The sequence below is a fragment of the Leiobunum rupestre genome, chromosome 1, assembly GCF_980474605.1.
Source record: "Leiobunum rupestre chromosome 1, qqLeiRupe1.1.hap1, whole genome shotgun sequence".
Classification (NCBI taxonomy): domain Eukaryota; kingdom Metazoa; phylum Arthropoda; class Arachnida; order Opiliones; family Sclerosomatidae; genus Leiobunum; species Leiobunum rupestre.
In genome coordinates this window covers 70,068,768-70,081,924 of record NC_143384.1, presented here as the reverse complement: position 1 = coordinate 70,081,924, position 13,157 = coordinate 70,068,768, and the positions used below count along the sequence as shown (strand labels likewise).

At 37.6% G+C, this 13,157-nt stretch overlaps 1 protein-coding gene across 1 annotated transcript; it reads left to right on the top strand.

The window, feature by feature from the left end:
- Positions 1 to 3,032: 3,032 nt before the first annotated feature.
- Positions 3,033 to 9,168, top strand: LOC149966219 (uncharacterized). The gene is made up of 5 exons (XM_090167506.1): positions 3,033 to 3,121; positions 3,252 to 3,355; positions 4,993 to 5,047; positions 5,180 to 5,513; positions 8,840 to 9,168. The coding sequence occupies exons 1-5, from the start codon at positions 3,083 to 3,085 to the stop codon at positions 9,166 to 9,168; spliced, it is 861 nt and encodes a 286-aa protein (XP_090023632.1). The 5' UTR covers positions 3,033 to 3,082.
- The last annotated feature ends 3,989 nt before the right edge of the window (positions 9,169 to 13,157 follow it).

Here is a 13,157-nt window from a genome sequence, read left to right as displayed (position 1 = left end):
AATCACCGTGTCTGTCTGTGGGTGTGTGACTGTCTGTGTGGGTGTGTGACTGTCTGTGTGGGTGTGTGACTGTCTGTGTGGGTGTGTGACTGTCTGTGTGGGTGTGTGACTGTCTGTGTGGGTGTGTGACTGTCTGTGTGGGTGTGTGACTGTCTGTGTGGGTGTGTGACTGTCTGTGTGGGTGTGTGACTGTCTGTGGGTGTGTGACTGTCTGTGGGTGTGTGACTGTCTGTGGGTGTGTGACTGTCTGTGGGTCTAGGCTGCGAACGCGTTCGCATTTTCGGAGCAAAGTGTAATCATTGCGTACGCCGTTTCTTAGAATTAGTGAAAAGGTTAATCCAAAAGAATACTATTTTGGCATTGGGTGTAGTATAAATATTTGCGTCACAATTTGTTAAAACACTAGCACCTAGGAGCAACAAACACAAGGAGAACACGCTAACGAAGGGTTGTGTACGAATTTCATTGGACGAGCGTCACGAGCCTTTACGCCGAATGTTTTACGGGCGTGGGGAAGACAATTTCCGAATTTTCCCCTTCCGACGGCCGCAGGCGCTAAAGCATCTAACCAATGAAAAATTTACACAAGAAAATCCACGACTTTTGACGGGTTGCGTTCTCCTTGTGTGGGGTGTTGTGTTTGTTGCTCCTAGCTAGCACCACCTATTGAGTTTTTTGCGAGGGGTCGGACATTTACCAAAATCCCGTACACTTTGTCTAAAATCGCAAAATCTTTTAACTCGCTCTATGCTAAATTAACATTGAAATCCCAAAATCACTTCAAAAAGTAATGATAAAATTGCAAAATCTCTACGAAATCCCGAAATCCCGTACAAAATAATGGCAAGTGTCCGACCCCTCGGTTTTTTGCTTCCGTTAACGCAAAATTAATTTGATTTAATCCGCCATTTTGGTAAACTCTCGCCTTTTTTGAAAAGGGAATTTGTTTGACGGCGTGATGGCTACGACTTAAGGGTCAAAATTAAGCTATTTTGAAACTTTAAATGAAGTAGTTAAAGTAAGGTATAGAGAAAAGATTAGTCTTATCAATAATATAGATATATTTCAATGGCCAAGATAATGGGGAAAGTAGTAACTCATTCGACTTGTTACCACCATTTGGCTTTCCTGATTTTTAAACGTATCTTATTTCTGACAAATCATCATTCACACATAAGTTAATAAAAATTATAAACCATTTGAGGCTTAAGATCAGTTTTTTTTTCAAAAATTTTGGTGTGAAAACATTTTGGGACAAAGGAAAGAGCCTATTTTTGATAAATGCCAAGAAAGTGTACTCATTTACCAATTTACCTTTCAGTTTCTTTTATAATTTTATATTACGTCATGCACGCTCAAAGACTTAGGGAAAAACTACTTGAGTCATGGCTGATTGTTGACAGTGGTGGTACGGTCCTTTCTGGCCACTGCATTTGCATGGCTGGTTTAGACAAGTGCTGTACTCACATTACAGCTCAAATTTTTAATTGAGTATGCAGTTAGATTTAGTAACTGTAACTGGACTGAAAACCTACTGGGCAGTTCCAATTACAAAGGAGCCAGCATATTTGCCTTTCTCACAAATCAATTTAACTTCAGCAAGAGAAAAAAGAAAGGGTTGATGAAACTGTGAAAGGTGGTGGTACCCCATATAAACATAGCACATTAGTCCGGAAACCAGTAACCAGTAAAGGAAGATCCTGACTTCACCAAAGAAGAAATGGATGATTTCTGGAATAAAATTCGTAACAAATCCCCAAACTCAGCAATATTTAGGGATCTCCCTAAGTTTCCTGAAAATTATTCCTACTTGTACCAACTCAAAGATATATCTATCAGTTTTGACTGAACTTTATGATGTATCACTGACGAAGTTGTCGTTTGGGGAATGACTCTTTCATCCGGATATGCTGGATGTATCATTCTCCCAAGAACAGACTAAAATTGTCGAAAGTGAACCAGAGTTACAATCAAAATCAAAAAAAAATTAGGGCTGGCCGAATTACAGCATCAAATATGAAACATGAATTTCATACTGATTCATCAATGCCTTCAGTTTCACTTATTCGAATTAAACGTTACCATGGTTCTCAAAATGTTTAGAACCATGGTAACAGGAATATACCATGAAAGATATCTACCTAAAAACGATGAGCCAAAATCACAACAATTTTAAGTTGGAAGAATCAGGTTTAATTTGAAACACGTTTTATCCCCACCTTGGAGCTTCAGCAGATGGGCTAGTCGAAAGTCACTGTTGCGGGAGAGAGGTATTGGTGATCAAGGCCCCATATTCAATGAGGTTCACATCAGTCGATGAATTTTGCCCAAAGTTCTGCTTGAATAAAACAACTTATGGCCTTAAGTTGAAGCGATACCATGACTATTTTTATCAGATTCATAAACAGATACACAAACACTCATATTTATGTATTAGATATATCATATGTAATATAATTACTCATAAGTGTGCCAGAAATAACTTTTTCTCAATGCGACCTTGTTGCAAGGATATGACGTAATTGACGTCACTTCCCAGTCGATAACGGTTTTATCGTCATCAAAACTAGTTCTGGCGGGGAGGGAAGGAAGTTCAAATCAGTTTTACACGACGTTGGTCCGTATTTTCTTTGGTGGCTGTGAAACAAGGTCTCATTTAAATTTTTAATACAGAGATGTTAAACAGAGGCACACTTATGAGTAATTATGTTACATATGGATATGGTATCCAGCCAAGTTTTTTCGAAATAAATATTATTATATACAATTTCGGTTTTAATTAATTAGAAATAGTATGTCAAGAGTGGAAATAGTCAGAAAGATTTAATTTTTCGCTGATTTCATTTTGAGTATATTAATATATATAATAAATCAATAATAACAAACGTTTCGGTCTCTAAAGTTATGTTGGTTGTTTTTCATTTGCGCAGGAATTAAAACAATTATAGAAGTTTCTTTCAACGGAATACTAAGAATAAATAAGAGCGCTCTGAGAGCGTAATCACTTGTCACCATATCAAGCCCGTTGGACAGTTAAAATAAGCAGAGCAATACATTCGTTTAAAGAGGTTCTACCGCGAAAATGAACGGAACACAATCTGGTCAAATGGTGGATATCAAGGTGAGCACTGGGGATAAGGAATTCAAAATTAAAATTAAATTTAGCTTATCTTAGATTTCTGTTCGGCTGCAGCTGGGTCATAAGCAGGCCGTGGAATGCTTCATTGGCTTACATTGTTTTGTCTTTACAGATGGGCACGTGGGAAATATTTCCCATTCTTCAAAATAATACGAACGTATTTCAAGCATCTTTCTCCTTACCGCGCTACGTTTTCCGGAATCTCCCAAACACAAGGTAAAATCTGAAATAGGCATATTTCACTTATCGAAGGAAGATATTTAGAGCGTAAGAGATAGATCAATGGGAAGTCAACGAAAGCAGCGATATCTTTAGTTGAGCAGGGTTTCCACAAAATTTTGAGATTCAAATTCCCCGACTATTCCCTGTTTTCCCTGACCATTTTAAGAGATTTGACTTTTATCAGAAGTTAATAAATTTTAATGAACTTATATTTCAGTAAAAAGGTTATTGCAATGTTGAAAATATTAGCCAAACTTTCAAGGACATAAATGATAATCATACAATTTGTCATAGATCTGGTCTAAAAAATAACCTTAAAAAAGTGCCAAGATAAAATTTAGTTCCCTGACTTTTCCATAACTTTTTACAAATTCTTAAAATTCACTGACATTTCCCTGACTTTATAGGTCCATTCTTAAATTCCCTGACTTTTCCCTGTTTTCCCTGACGTGTGGCAACCCTGTTGAGTTGTATTACACGTATTTAATAATGCCCAGATGGTCCGCATTTGCCTAAATTTTAACTCTCATTGTTTATTCCATTGAACTAGAGTTGTTAATTTTCCGGAAACATTAAATGCGGAAAATATTCGGCAAATCTAAAAAAAATTGAAACATTTATTACTTTTTAAGGGTTATAATTTTAGACTAGTCTAGAGTTTTAGTTTTACTTTTGGATTCGATAAAACAGGTGTAAATGCCGCGAAATTTAAATCTGAGAACAATATTAGGCTAACCATGTTAAAAAAAACGTTTTTTTTCGAAAAAAAGGCCTCGGTAATTTTCCGGGAATTTTTCCGAGTGTGAAAATTTTCTGACTTACAACTCTAAATCAAACCATTCTCTTCGTTAAAAGCAAAAAAGTTAAGCCAGCGAAATTGTCTATACCTGCAGGCCAAAATACGTTTCTATAAATTCACCCTCTTTATAAAATTTACAATTTAAAAGGCCACTCCGGCATTTGAAAATTATTTGTTTTCCACGATGGAAGTATCCTAAATAAGGAAATGGAGGAGCTACTAGATTTTCATTCGGATATTTTGATAAAATGGCTCTTTACTTAAAGCAACTGTCGGCTCTATCATAGCCACCTGTATGATGAAAAGGCCCCTGTTATTAGAGATGACCATGAGTCTATCCGAATCTTCGAAAAAAATGACTTTCGTGGACAGCGTGGAGCCATCTATTAATGGGAACGGAAGCTAAAATTCAAAACAATAACGTCGTCAGAGAGCCATTATAGAGTATTATATTTAGACCACTTTTACTCTACCTCGTGAACTTTAATCTAAATTATAAATCCCGTATAAAATATATTGTGAACAAATACTCTAATTGAAGTTATTGACAAATTTACAAACGAACGAATCAACGCGAAGCATACTTTTATGTCCCGCCTTTTGGGTCAAAATGTAGCCTCATCATCTTGTTTTGATTTCAACGCTAGCGACATCTGTTTAAAAAAGAGCTACTTCACCTAGAGCCGGCATTTGCTTTAAATATAAATATTTATTACACATAAATTATTCGGACAGTTGAATTCGCTCGTCCAATTGATTAATCAGGGGAGAGATCCATGTCTTTTGAGCAAAAGTGGTGCTGTCAAAGTAATGGGGAACTGTTTATTTTCAGATTAAAAAGTGTTCGAATTAATTTGATGGAAAATGGTCGGGAATTTGAGAAAGGAGTGAGTGAAATTAGTGACTTGGAACTCTACCAGAGATCACTTGGAAATGACGCCAGAGTTCCATTTCACTCGTAGCGAGCATGTTTACTGCGGGTTTTCGCTAAACCGCTTTACCGGAACTTTCTTTCACAGATAATAAACGTATTGGAACTTCAGATTGGTTCTAACCAGTTGCAAAGGGATCTAACAAAAGCTTACGTCACCCAGGGATACAATTCGTATGACCATCGTATCTACAGTTGCTTGGACGGACAGGGAGAGAACGACCAGGTTCTGATGCCGCCGGAAGCCTTGGGAACCGTCATTTGGATGACACTCTTGTTGTCCACTTTAGTCATTTCCCTCGTTACGGCCTTGGTATTCAATAGGGAAAGAAATAGGTTTTGTCACCGAGGAAGACACGAGAGGCTCTTGAAGAGGATCTTTGACATCTGCTTCTTCTATTTTTCGTGTCTTGTCTTGAACCGTAAGTACATTAAATATTTCCCTTTAAAATTTAACACACCACGTTACTGAGTATTCAAAAAGTTTGAGTTTAAATGAGATTTATACGTAATACGCGGAACCATACATCCCGCGTAAGTACTACACTACAAAAATTTCATTTCCGAATTTGAAATGCTCAAAGAAGACATCTATCAGCAATTTGGGAACTAGAGGTTCGAGAAATTAGATGTACGCCGTCTCTCGCACCGTTAGCGACTGGAAGAAGGACGATTTTTGAATTGATAAGAAATACTAAGCTTTCGCTGCCACTAAATTAATTTAAACACTTGGCAGTGGCCTAACGATGGATTGGCAATTTTGGCTAAGGGCAAGACCCCGCTGTGTCCGCCTCTTTTTTCCAGCACTTACAGTGCAGTCAGGTCTAGTTGAATTGGGACAGACGGACGGACGTTGTGTTTGTTGTCGCCTGTTTAGTAGGTGCCGATTACTTCCTTTGGTTTCGTCAAGGAGGATAGGAAGGGAGGCGAAGTAGGAGGGATGAACGCGCCAGCATCCTAGTAAGATGCTGGCGCGTTCATCCCTCCTACTTCGCCTCCCTTCCTATCCTCCTTGGTTTCGTTTTCTATCTCCCAACATTTTTAAACTAACGAATAAGCGGTTCAATAAAATCATGCCCGTCTGCCTCTCCCACACCTGAACCTCAACTTCAGTCTTCAAGCCAGAACTTTCAATAGAAAAACTATCATCTTTCGTAGAATTTAATACTGATTTATTTTAATTTTAATCTTAAATTATTTATTAAGGACTTAATAATTGTTAAATTATTTATTAAGGACTTAATAATTGTTAAATTATTTATTAAGGATTTAATAATTATTAAATTATTTATTAAGGATTTAATAATTATTAAATTATTTATTAAGGATTTAATAATTATTAAATTATTTATTAAGGATTTAATAATTATTCAATTATTTATTAAGGATTTAATAATTATTCAATTATTTATTAAGGATTTAATAATTATTAAAATATTTATAAAGGATTAAATAATTATTAAATCATTTATAAAGGATTAAATAATTATTAAATTATTTATAAAGGATTAAATAATTATTAAATAATTTATATAATAAATAGCGAAATAGATTATACATTTCTCTTGAGGGGAAATCGACAAAAGTCCGAATATCCAAGAATTTGAAGATGATGTCTCTAAGTTTGAGAGAAAAACGTCAGGTGTAAAAGATAATATTTCGCCACAAGGGTTGAACTCCCAACCCCCCCCCCCCCCCCGAAATGCTGCTGATGACCAGGGGGGGGGGGGGTAGCCTAATAAAAATCAGTGAAACTTCCGTCAGCCCCCCTGAAATAAAATCCTGGATACGCCCTTGTTTCGCCAATAGAGATATGAAAGAGTTGAAAATATAACAAGAGAAAATTCTCAAACCTCCCACGTTTTCCTTAATTTTTAAAGGGATAACGTCTCGAGTAAAAGTGTAGGAGTGGCTTAATTGTGAATAGATTAAATCCGTATGAATACTTATTGTTCCAACTTCTATTCAAGCTAGAGCCCAATCTCAATCAAATATTTATATATCCCAACGTTTGCCAGTCTGTCTGTCTCGCTATTGGCACCCTTTGCGTTATAAACAGCCCAAAATTTGCATAATTGTAATCAATGTGCAAAACAAGCCCATCGCGCTGTTAATGTCCACTTTTCCAAAACGAGGTCCCCCGGCCCCTTTGGTCTTAGGCCGGAGCTTCATTTTAGTGAAGTTTCAAAAGTGTGAAAACTTCCTAGATCTTCACGTTGCTAAATCGGGAAAGAATTCAATCGAGAGGTTAGGGCTATTTCTTAAATTAATGCCCTTATTTCAGATAACCAGTTTATACTGCGTAGGTGCGTACTGGCAAACTCTTCATGTCACGTGAGGCAACAGCTAAGTACACTCATTATTACCGTTAACAACAGACTGCCAAAATAAATTGATTAATCGGGGGAAAACCCCTTTGACCAAGGGACAAATAGCTTGCAAACTCAACGCGGAAGGAGTGGTTCCATGGTACGGTGGTACACTTACCATGATGCAGTCAATTCAATTCCGGATAGGGTAAAAGGAAAGACATTAACTTTCCTAGTTCGATGTCATCTATCAGTAAAATACTCTACCAATCGCCCTCTCTTTGAGGTCCCTTTTCGCCTCCAGATAAAGGTTCTCTCCTCCAAGAGTGAACTAGAACTCTGTGGAAAGTCTGCCCTGGGAAAAAGTAGCTGCCCCGCGGTAAAATAGAAGCGGGGCAAGTCGCCCCCGCTGGCCCAATTGGTTTGGCACACCCCTGTGTATCAAATAGGACACGCCAAGGTCCATTTATTGCTTATTTGCCCAAATAATAAACTTCCTCGATATTCTGAACATGCACGTCAAAAGTCGTGCATTTTTTTGCGTATAGTTTTCATTGGTTAGATCAAGGATCCTATATGTTAGAAGGATATGAGGTGAGGGACGAAAAATGGCAGCGCCGTCGGTGGGTCATGCGCGATAGAGAATCCGTCTTTAGATTCCGTCAAGGACAAAACATGGAGGAAGCACCGCCCAAAATTTGTCCTTGAGGGAATAGAAACAAGACGTCCCACGTTTAGAGGCTCTCTTAATATCGACGGTGCGGCCGGCTTTTTGAAAACACTGGCTGGCCGGAGTGCTACCTATCCTTCTAACATATAGAATCCTTGGTTAGATGCTTTAATAATAATATTCAGCTGAGCAAATACCCAAGGCACGACCTTAGGCTCAGGTACTCTAGCGACTTTAAATGCCTTTAATTCAGGTGGCCGGGTTTCAATGCGTAGGAGGGTGGTGGTAAGCCCTTCATTCCACGCGAGCCAACAACTCCCTACACTTACTATTAACGTTAACCTCTACAGTCTTTACGGAAAGGGGAAACCAAAGAACTCGAGGAATAACCCCTTTAACCAGTGGGGAGAGAACTTGCAAACTATATACGCTGAAGGAGTGGTACCGAGTTTTTCACCCAGTGCCACAAGTTGGAATCGAACCCGGCTCCTGTTGATGCGAGACGAAAGCGCTAACCACTCCGCCACCCCACCGTAAAACGTTAAGCGTAAGGGCTCGTCCAATGAAATTTGTACACAACAGTGCATTAGCGTGTTAAAATGCTAGCCGCGTTCTCCTGGTGTGGGGTGCTGTGTTTGTTGCTCCTATAGGTGTGGGGTGCTGTGTTTGTTGCTCCTAGGTGCGTGGTGCGGTGTTTGTTGCTCCTAGGTGCCATCTTTTATAGGACTGTTACGTCTTAATCTCGGTCTTCTTTCTTTGTGTCCAACAGCTACGACCATATCAAACAGTCGGCAAGCATCATGGAGGCTTCTAATCAGCGGTTGGTTGTTGGGAGCCAGCTTCCTCCTGAACCGGATGTACTTGTGCAACATGAAGGGGGAGCTCGCTACGGGCAAAATTCAATACATCGATACCATCGAGCAACTTATGTCGAGAACAGACATTAAGTATATCTACGCAATATATGGCTTGAGCGAAATATCGGTAAAGTACATTGCCCTATTAAACCAGGAAATTAGTAAAATATTGGCCGAACTTTGCGAAAATTGCAACCATTCTGAATTTTTCCGTACATTTTTATTTAGTGCTAAATCGTAATGTGTCCGAAGTCCTTATCATTTGGTTGTACGCACAATTTTGTATGGCAGGAAAAAGGGGCGCATATATGCATTTTCGTTTAAATCACTTTTGCATTGACAAAACAAAAGTTACTGAACTATATTGAATTCTGTACTGAACACAGAAAATATTTTTATCCTACGTGAGAAATGTTTATCCAGACTATACAATACAACATGGGTTGTATAGGCATGAAGGGCTTGCCACCACCCTCCTACACAGTGCAACCGGGATTCCTGAATTAATGACATTAAAAGTCGCTAGTTGACTTAACCTTATCCTTTCATAAACTATAACTACACTAATAAAGTAAAATCCCCCCCACTTTAGACTGCGTATTAAGATTTATTGCCTTAGAAAAAGTTTTCTAGTACGTCTTATCTTTCATTTGCAATAAATTAATAAAACTAAGTTTTTAATTTTTCGAAGATATATACCATTGAACTGACTTACGTCTAAAGTCGTGTTCGCACTAGAGACTTTGAGAACCGTTTTCTATCGTTTTGAGAAATCAAAATTAATTTTGAAAATATAATTTCATTTTTCAACGATCACTCTATCGAAATGGCTAAAAAAATCAAGTTGACCATTCCAAAACGGTCGAAAATGGTTCTCAAAGGCTAGTGTGAACCGCGTTATGTTTAACCATCTCGGACGAGTCTTCGTTAATAAATTAAATAAAATTTATGATATGAATATATCGATGACCAATTTTGATATTAAAAACGACTCTGCTCGGTTTTAGTTAATTTATTTTCTTCCTTATTCAATCTATCAAACTGTTTTATTATCTTTCCGGCCTCATGTAATGGCGATTCAACCACGTGACCCTAGTTAGCTTAATAAGCCTCGAGTACATTGTGATGAATACTTCTACCCGTAAGAGATGAATAATAGACTGAAAATATGTGTTCCATTTCTCTTCACAGAGAAAATACACGCTTCATGAAACGACCGACTTCTCGCGGAAAATGCGGTCGTTTCAAAATTGGACGGATTGGAAGCAGGCGGTCGTCTTCACCATGTCCTTTCAGATACTACTGAAGGCTTTTTTGAGAAAGCCTGGCCATAAGCCGTGCAAGGACATTTACAAGGGGAAAGAGAAGTACATGAAAATCTCCGATTACGTCGCACTGTCCACCCGGCTTCCGTCGTCAATCATTGAGGCCGTTAATTACCGGTAAAATCATCGTTCAGCGGAAGTTGATATATTTCCCTCTTTAATATTCCCCAATAAAACGTTTCAACAAAACGTCGACTCGCTCATTGGCACCTCTAATAGTTACTGATGAGGAATTACTACCGTTTCAGAGTGTCGCTTTATGTGGAGATGAGACTAAGACGGCCAGCCGAAATCCAGGAGGAGTTTTACTACCGCAGCGCGCTGTTCAAGGGCGACTCCCGAATACCTCCCAAGAGGACCACTTTCCACTTCATGGAGGCCATTTTCAAATTGTGGTTTTGGGGGATTGCTCTTTCAATCGCGGCTAGCTTCGTCGAGTTCGCCTGCCACCACTGCGCCACGCTGAAACTGAAACGCCCACAGAAACAAATCATAACAAGACTTAAAAGCTTATAATACTTATTAATAAACACAGTTGGCAACAAGAATATTATTTGTAATTTCAATACCACTTAATAACTACTTTTATTTAACATTACGATCGATATATTTCTAAGAATCATTTTAAGAAATTTAGAATTCTATAGAATGGGTTTTCTGTAACTATGTATTGAAATGGGAATTATTTAGAAACAAATATCAGTAATACACTTTGCGATTTTAAAACGATATGTCGTATACTACCCGTGACATGAAATAAATTACAGCGCTAACTAAATTTCAACTGCCAATTAAAGAATTGCATTGACAAAGTTTAATTTTCGGTTGTTGTACCACTAGGAAACTCCACATAAGTAAAAGGGCAGAGTTATTTTAAAAATGTTTTCTAAAATAAATCGAGTTTTGCAGAAATTTCTGCCATCAACTGATTTATTATCAGAGAAAGACAAAGAAAATAGGGTTCAATATTTAATATACAACATATATAATTTAAAATAACTTACTTCTAGAAATTTACGATTTTCAGATCGCATTTCCGTCGCAGGTCTTCAAGGGCATTAAAAATTTACCTCGAGAACCGTTGAGTTTAGAGACTCGCTTCCGAATCGAAAAATGTGCGCCGTCACATTTTTGGTCTAAATGGCTTAATACCGATGTGAATTGACCAATTAGAAGCCAAGACAATTAACATCAAAAGCACCAAGGCCATTAAGTAAAAAGTATCATTACGCTGAACGTTTTACGGAAAGGGGGAAGATAATACCAAAATAGGGTATTGTCCAATATGTTTTTTTGAAATCGACAAAAATTGGCTAAATTGACCAAAATTGGGTAAAATGACCTGAAATGTTTAAAATTGGATACAATCGGGTTTAACCAACTAATATCGTCTAAAATGGGGTAAAATGATAAAATTGGGGTAAAATGATAAAATTGGGGTAAAATGATAAAATTTGGGAAAAATGATAGAATTTGGGAAAAATGATAAAATTTGGGTAAAATACTCAAAATTCGTCCATATGACGAAAATCGAGTAAAATTGTGTTAAAACAACTAATATCGGCTACAATGGGCTAAAATGATAAATTTTGGGGGAATTTGAGAAAATTGAGTAAAACAGCCAAGTTGTCAAAAATATTTTCGGTTGCCATAGCAAAACGGAAGCCCAGCGTAACTTTTCCCTTGGTGAAAATTCAAGTTATCCTAAGGTCTACATACTCCCCGAGTTTCATCAAAATCGGTGATTTACACCTCGGGTACACTCCTCGTAAGTGCAAACTCGAAAACACTCCTTCTGCTTTGAGTTGGCAAGTTATCTCCCCACTGGTTAAAGGGGTTTCCCCTTTCCACACGAGGTTAACGCTAATAGTAAGTGTAGGGAGCTGTTGTCTCGCGGGGCATGAAGGGCTTGCCACCACGCTCCTACGCATAATACGCATTGTAACCCGGCCCCCTGTATGGAAGGTCGCTTGATTACTTAGGCGTAAGGTTGTCACATTGTAACTTGGCCACCTGAATTAATAGCTTTAAAGGTCGCTTGATAACTCAGGCTGATTATTATTGTAATCGCTAAAAATAGCTCGAAATCTATAACCAATTATTAAAAGCTGAAATTTTGATTACATTTAACATTATATTATCAATACGAAGTACAAGACAAATAACCAATTATAACACTTTTCTGAATACAAAAATTATTTATTATTATTATAGTCTGACTGTAGAGTGATGAATGCTTTCACGGGTTTATTATGCTTTATTTATTTTAGATGGTAATAGAAAAAGCAGAACTTATTACTGATAATAAATTGAATTTGATGCTGCGCTATGTTTTTCTAAATCTGCAAAATACAAGGTAAAAAACCAACATATTTAACTCAGGGACAGAAATACATTAATCATTACTAAAGGGAAAATGAACTATTCGGATTTCACACTATTTCAAAGGAGTTTTTGGTTTCCAGATTGAAAGGCTTTGATATTGAAGAGTTGAATGAGGACCAGGAGTTTCAGAATGGAGTAAGAGATTGTGACGGCTTTTCCGTCAATGGGAGAGCTAATTACTTAAAAGGGGGTTAAAGATTAACTTTAACCCGAAGAGAAAAACGGACTGAAACATTTCCCTCTTCGCGCGTTTACCCTAAACTATTTTAATAACCGGACTGGCTTAAAGCAAGTGTCGGCTCTAGGTGAAGTAGCTCTTTTTTCAACAGATGTCGCTAGCGTCGAAAACAAAACAAGATGCTGAAGCTACATTTTGACCCGAAAGGCGGGACATAAAAGTACGCTTCGCGTTGATTGGCTCGTTTGTAAATTTGTCAATAACTTCAATTATAGTAATTGTTTACAATATATTTTATATGGGATATATAATTTAGGTTAAAGTTCACTAAGTAGAGTAAAA

What these genes read in the sequence shown, in the direction of transcription:
- LOC149966219 (XM_090167506.1), top strand. Translation starts at nt 3,083, where the DNA reads ATGAACGGAACACAATCTGGTCAAATGGTGGATATCAAG. An exon ending in CGGAATCTCCCAAACACAAG is followed by an intron (nt 3,356 to 4,992) that starts GTAAAATCTGAA and finishes GTTTATTTTCAG; the next exon opens with ATTAAAAAGTGTTCGAATTA. An exon ending in TTCGTGTCTTGTCTTGAACC is followed by an intron (nt 5,514 to 8,839) that starts GTAAGTACATTA and finishes TGTGTCCAACAG; the next exon opens with CTACGACCATATCAAACAGT.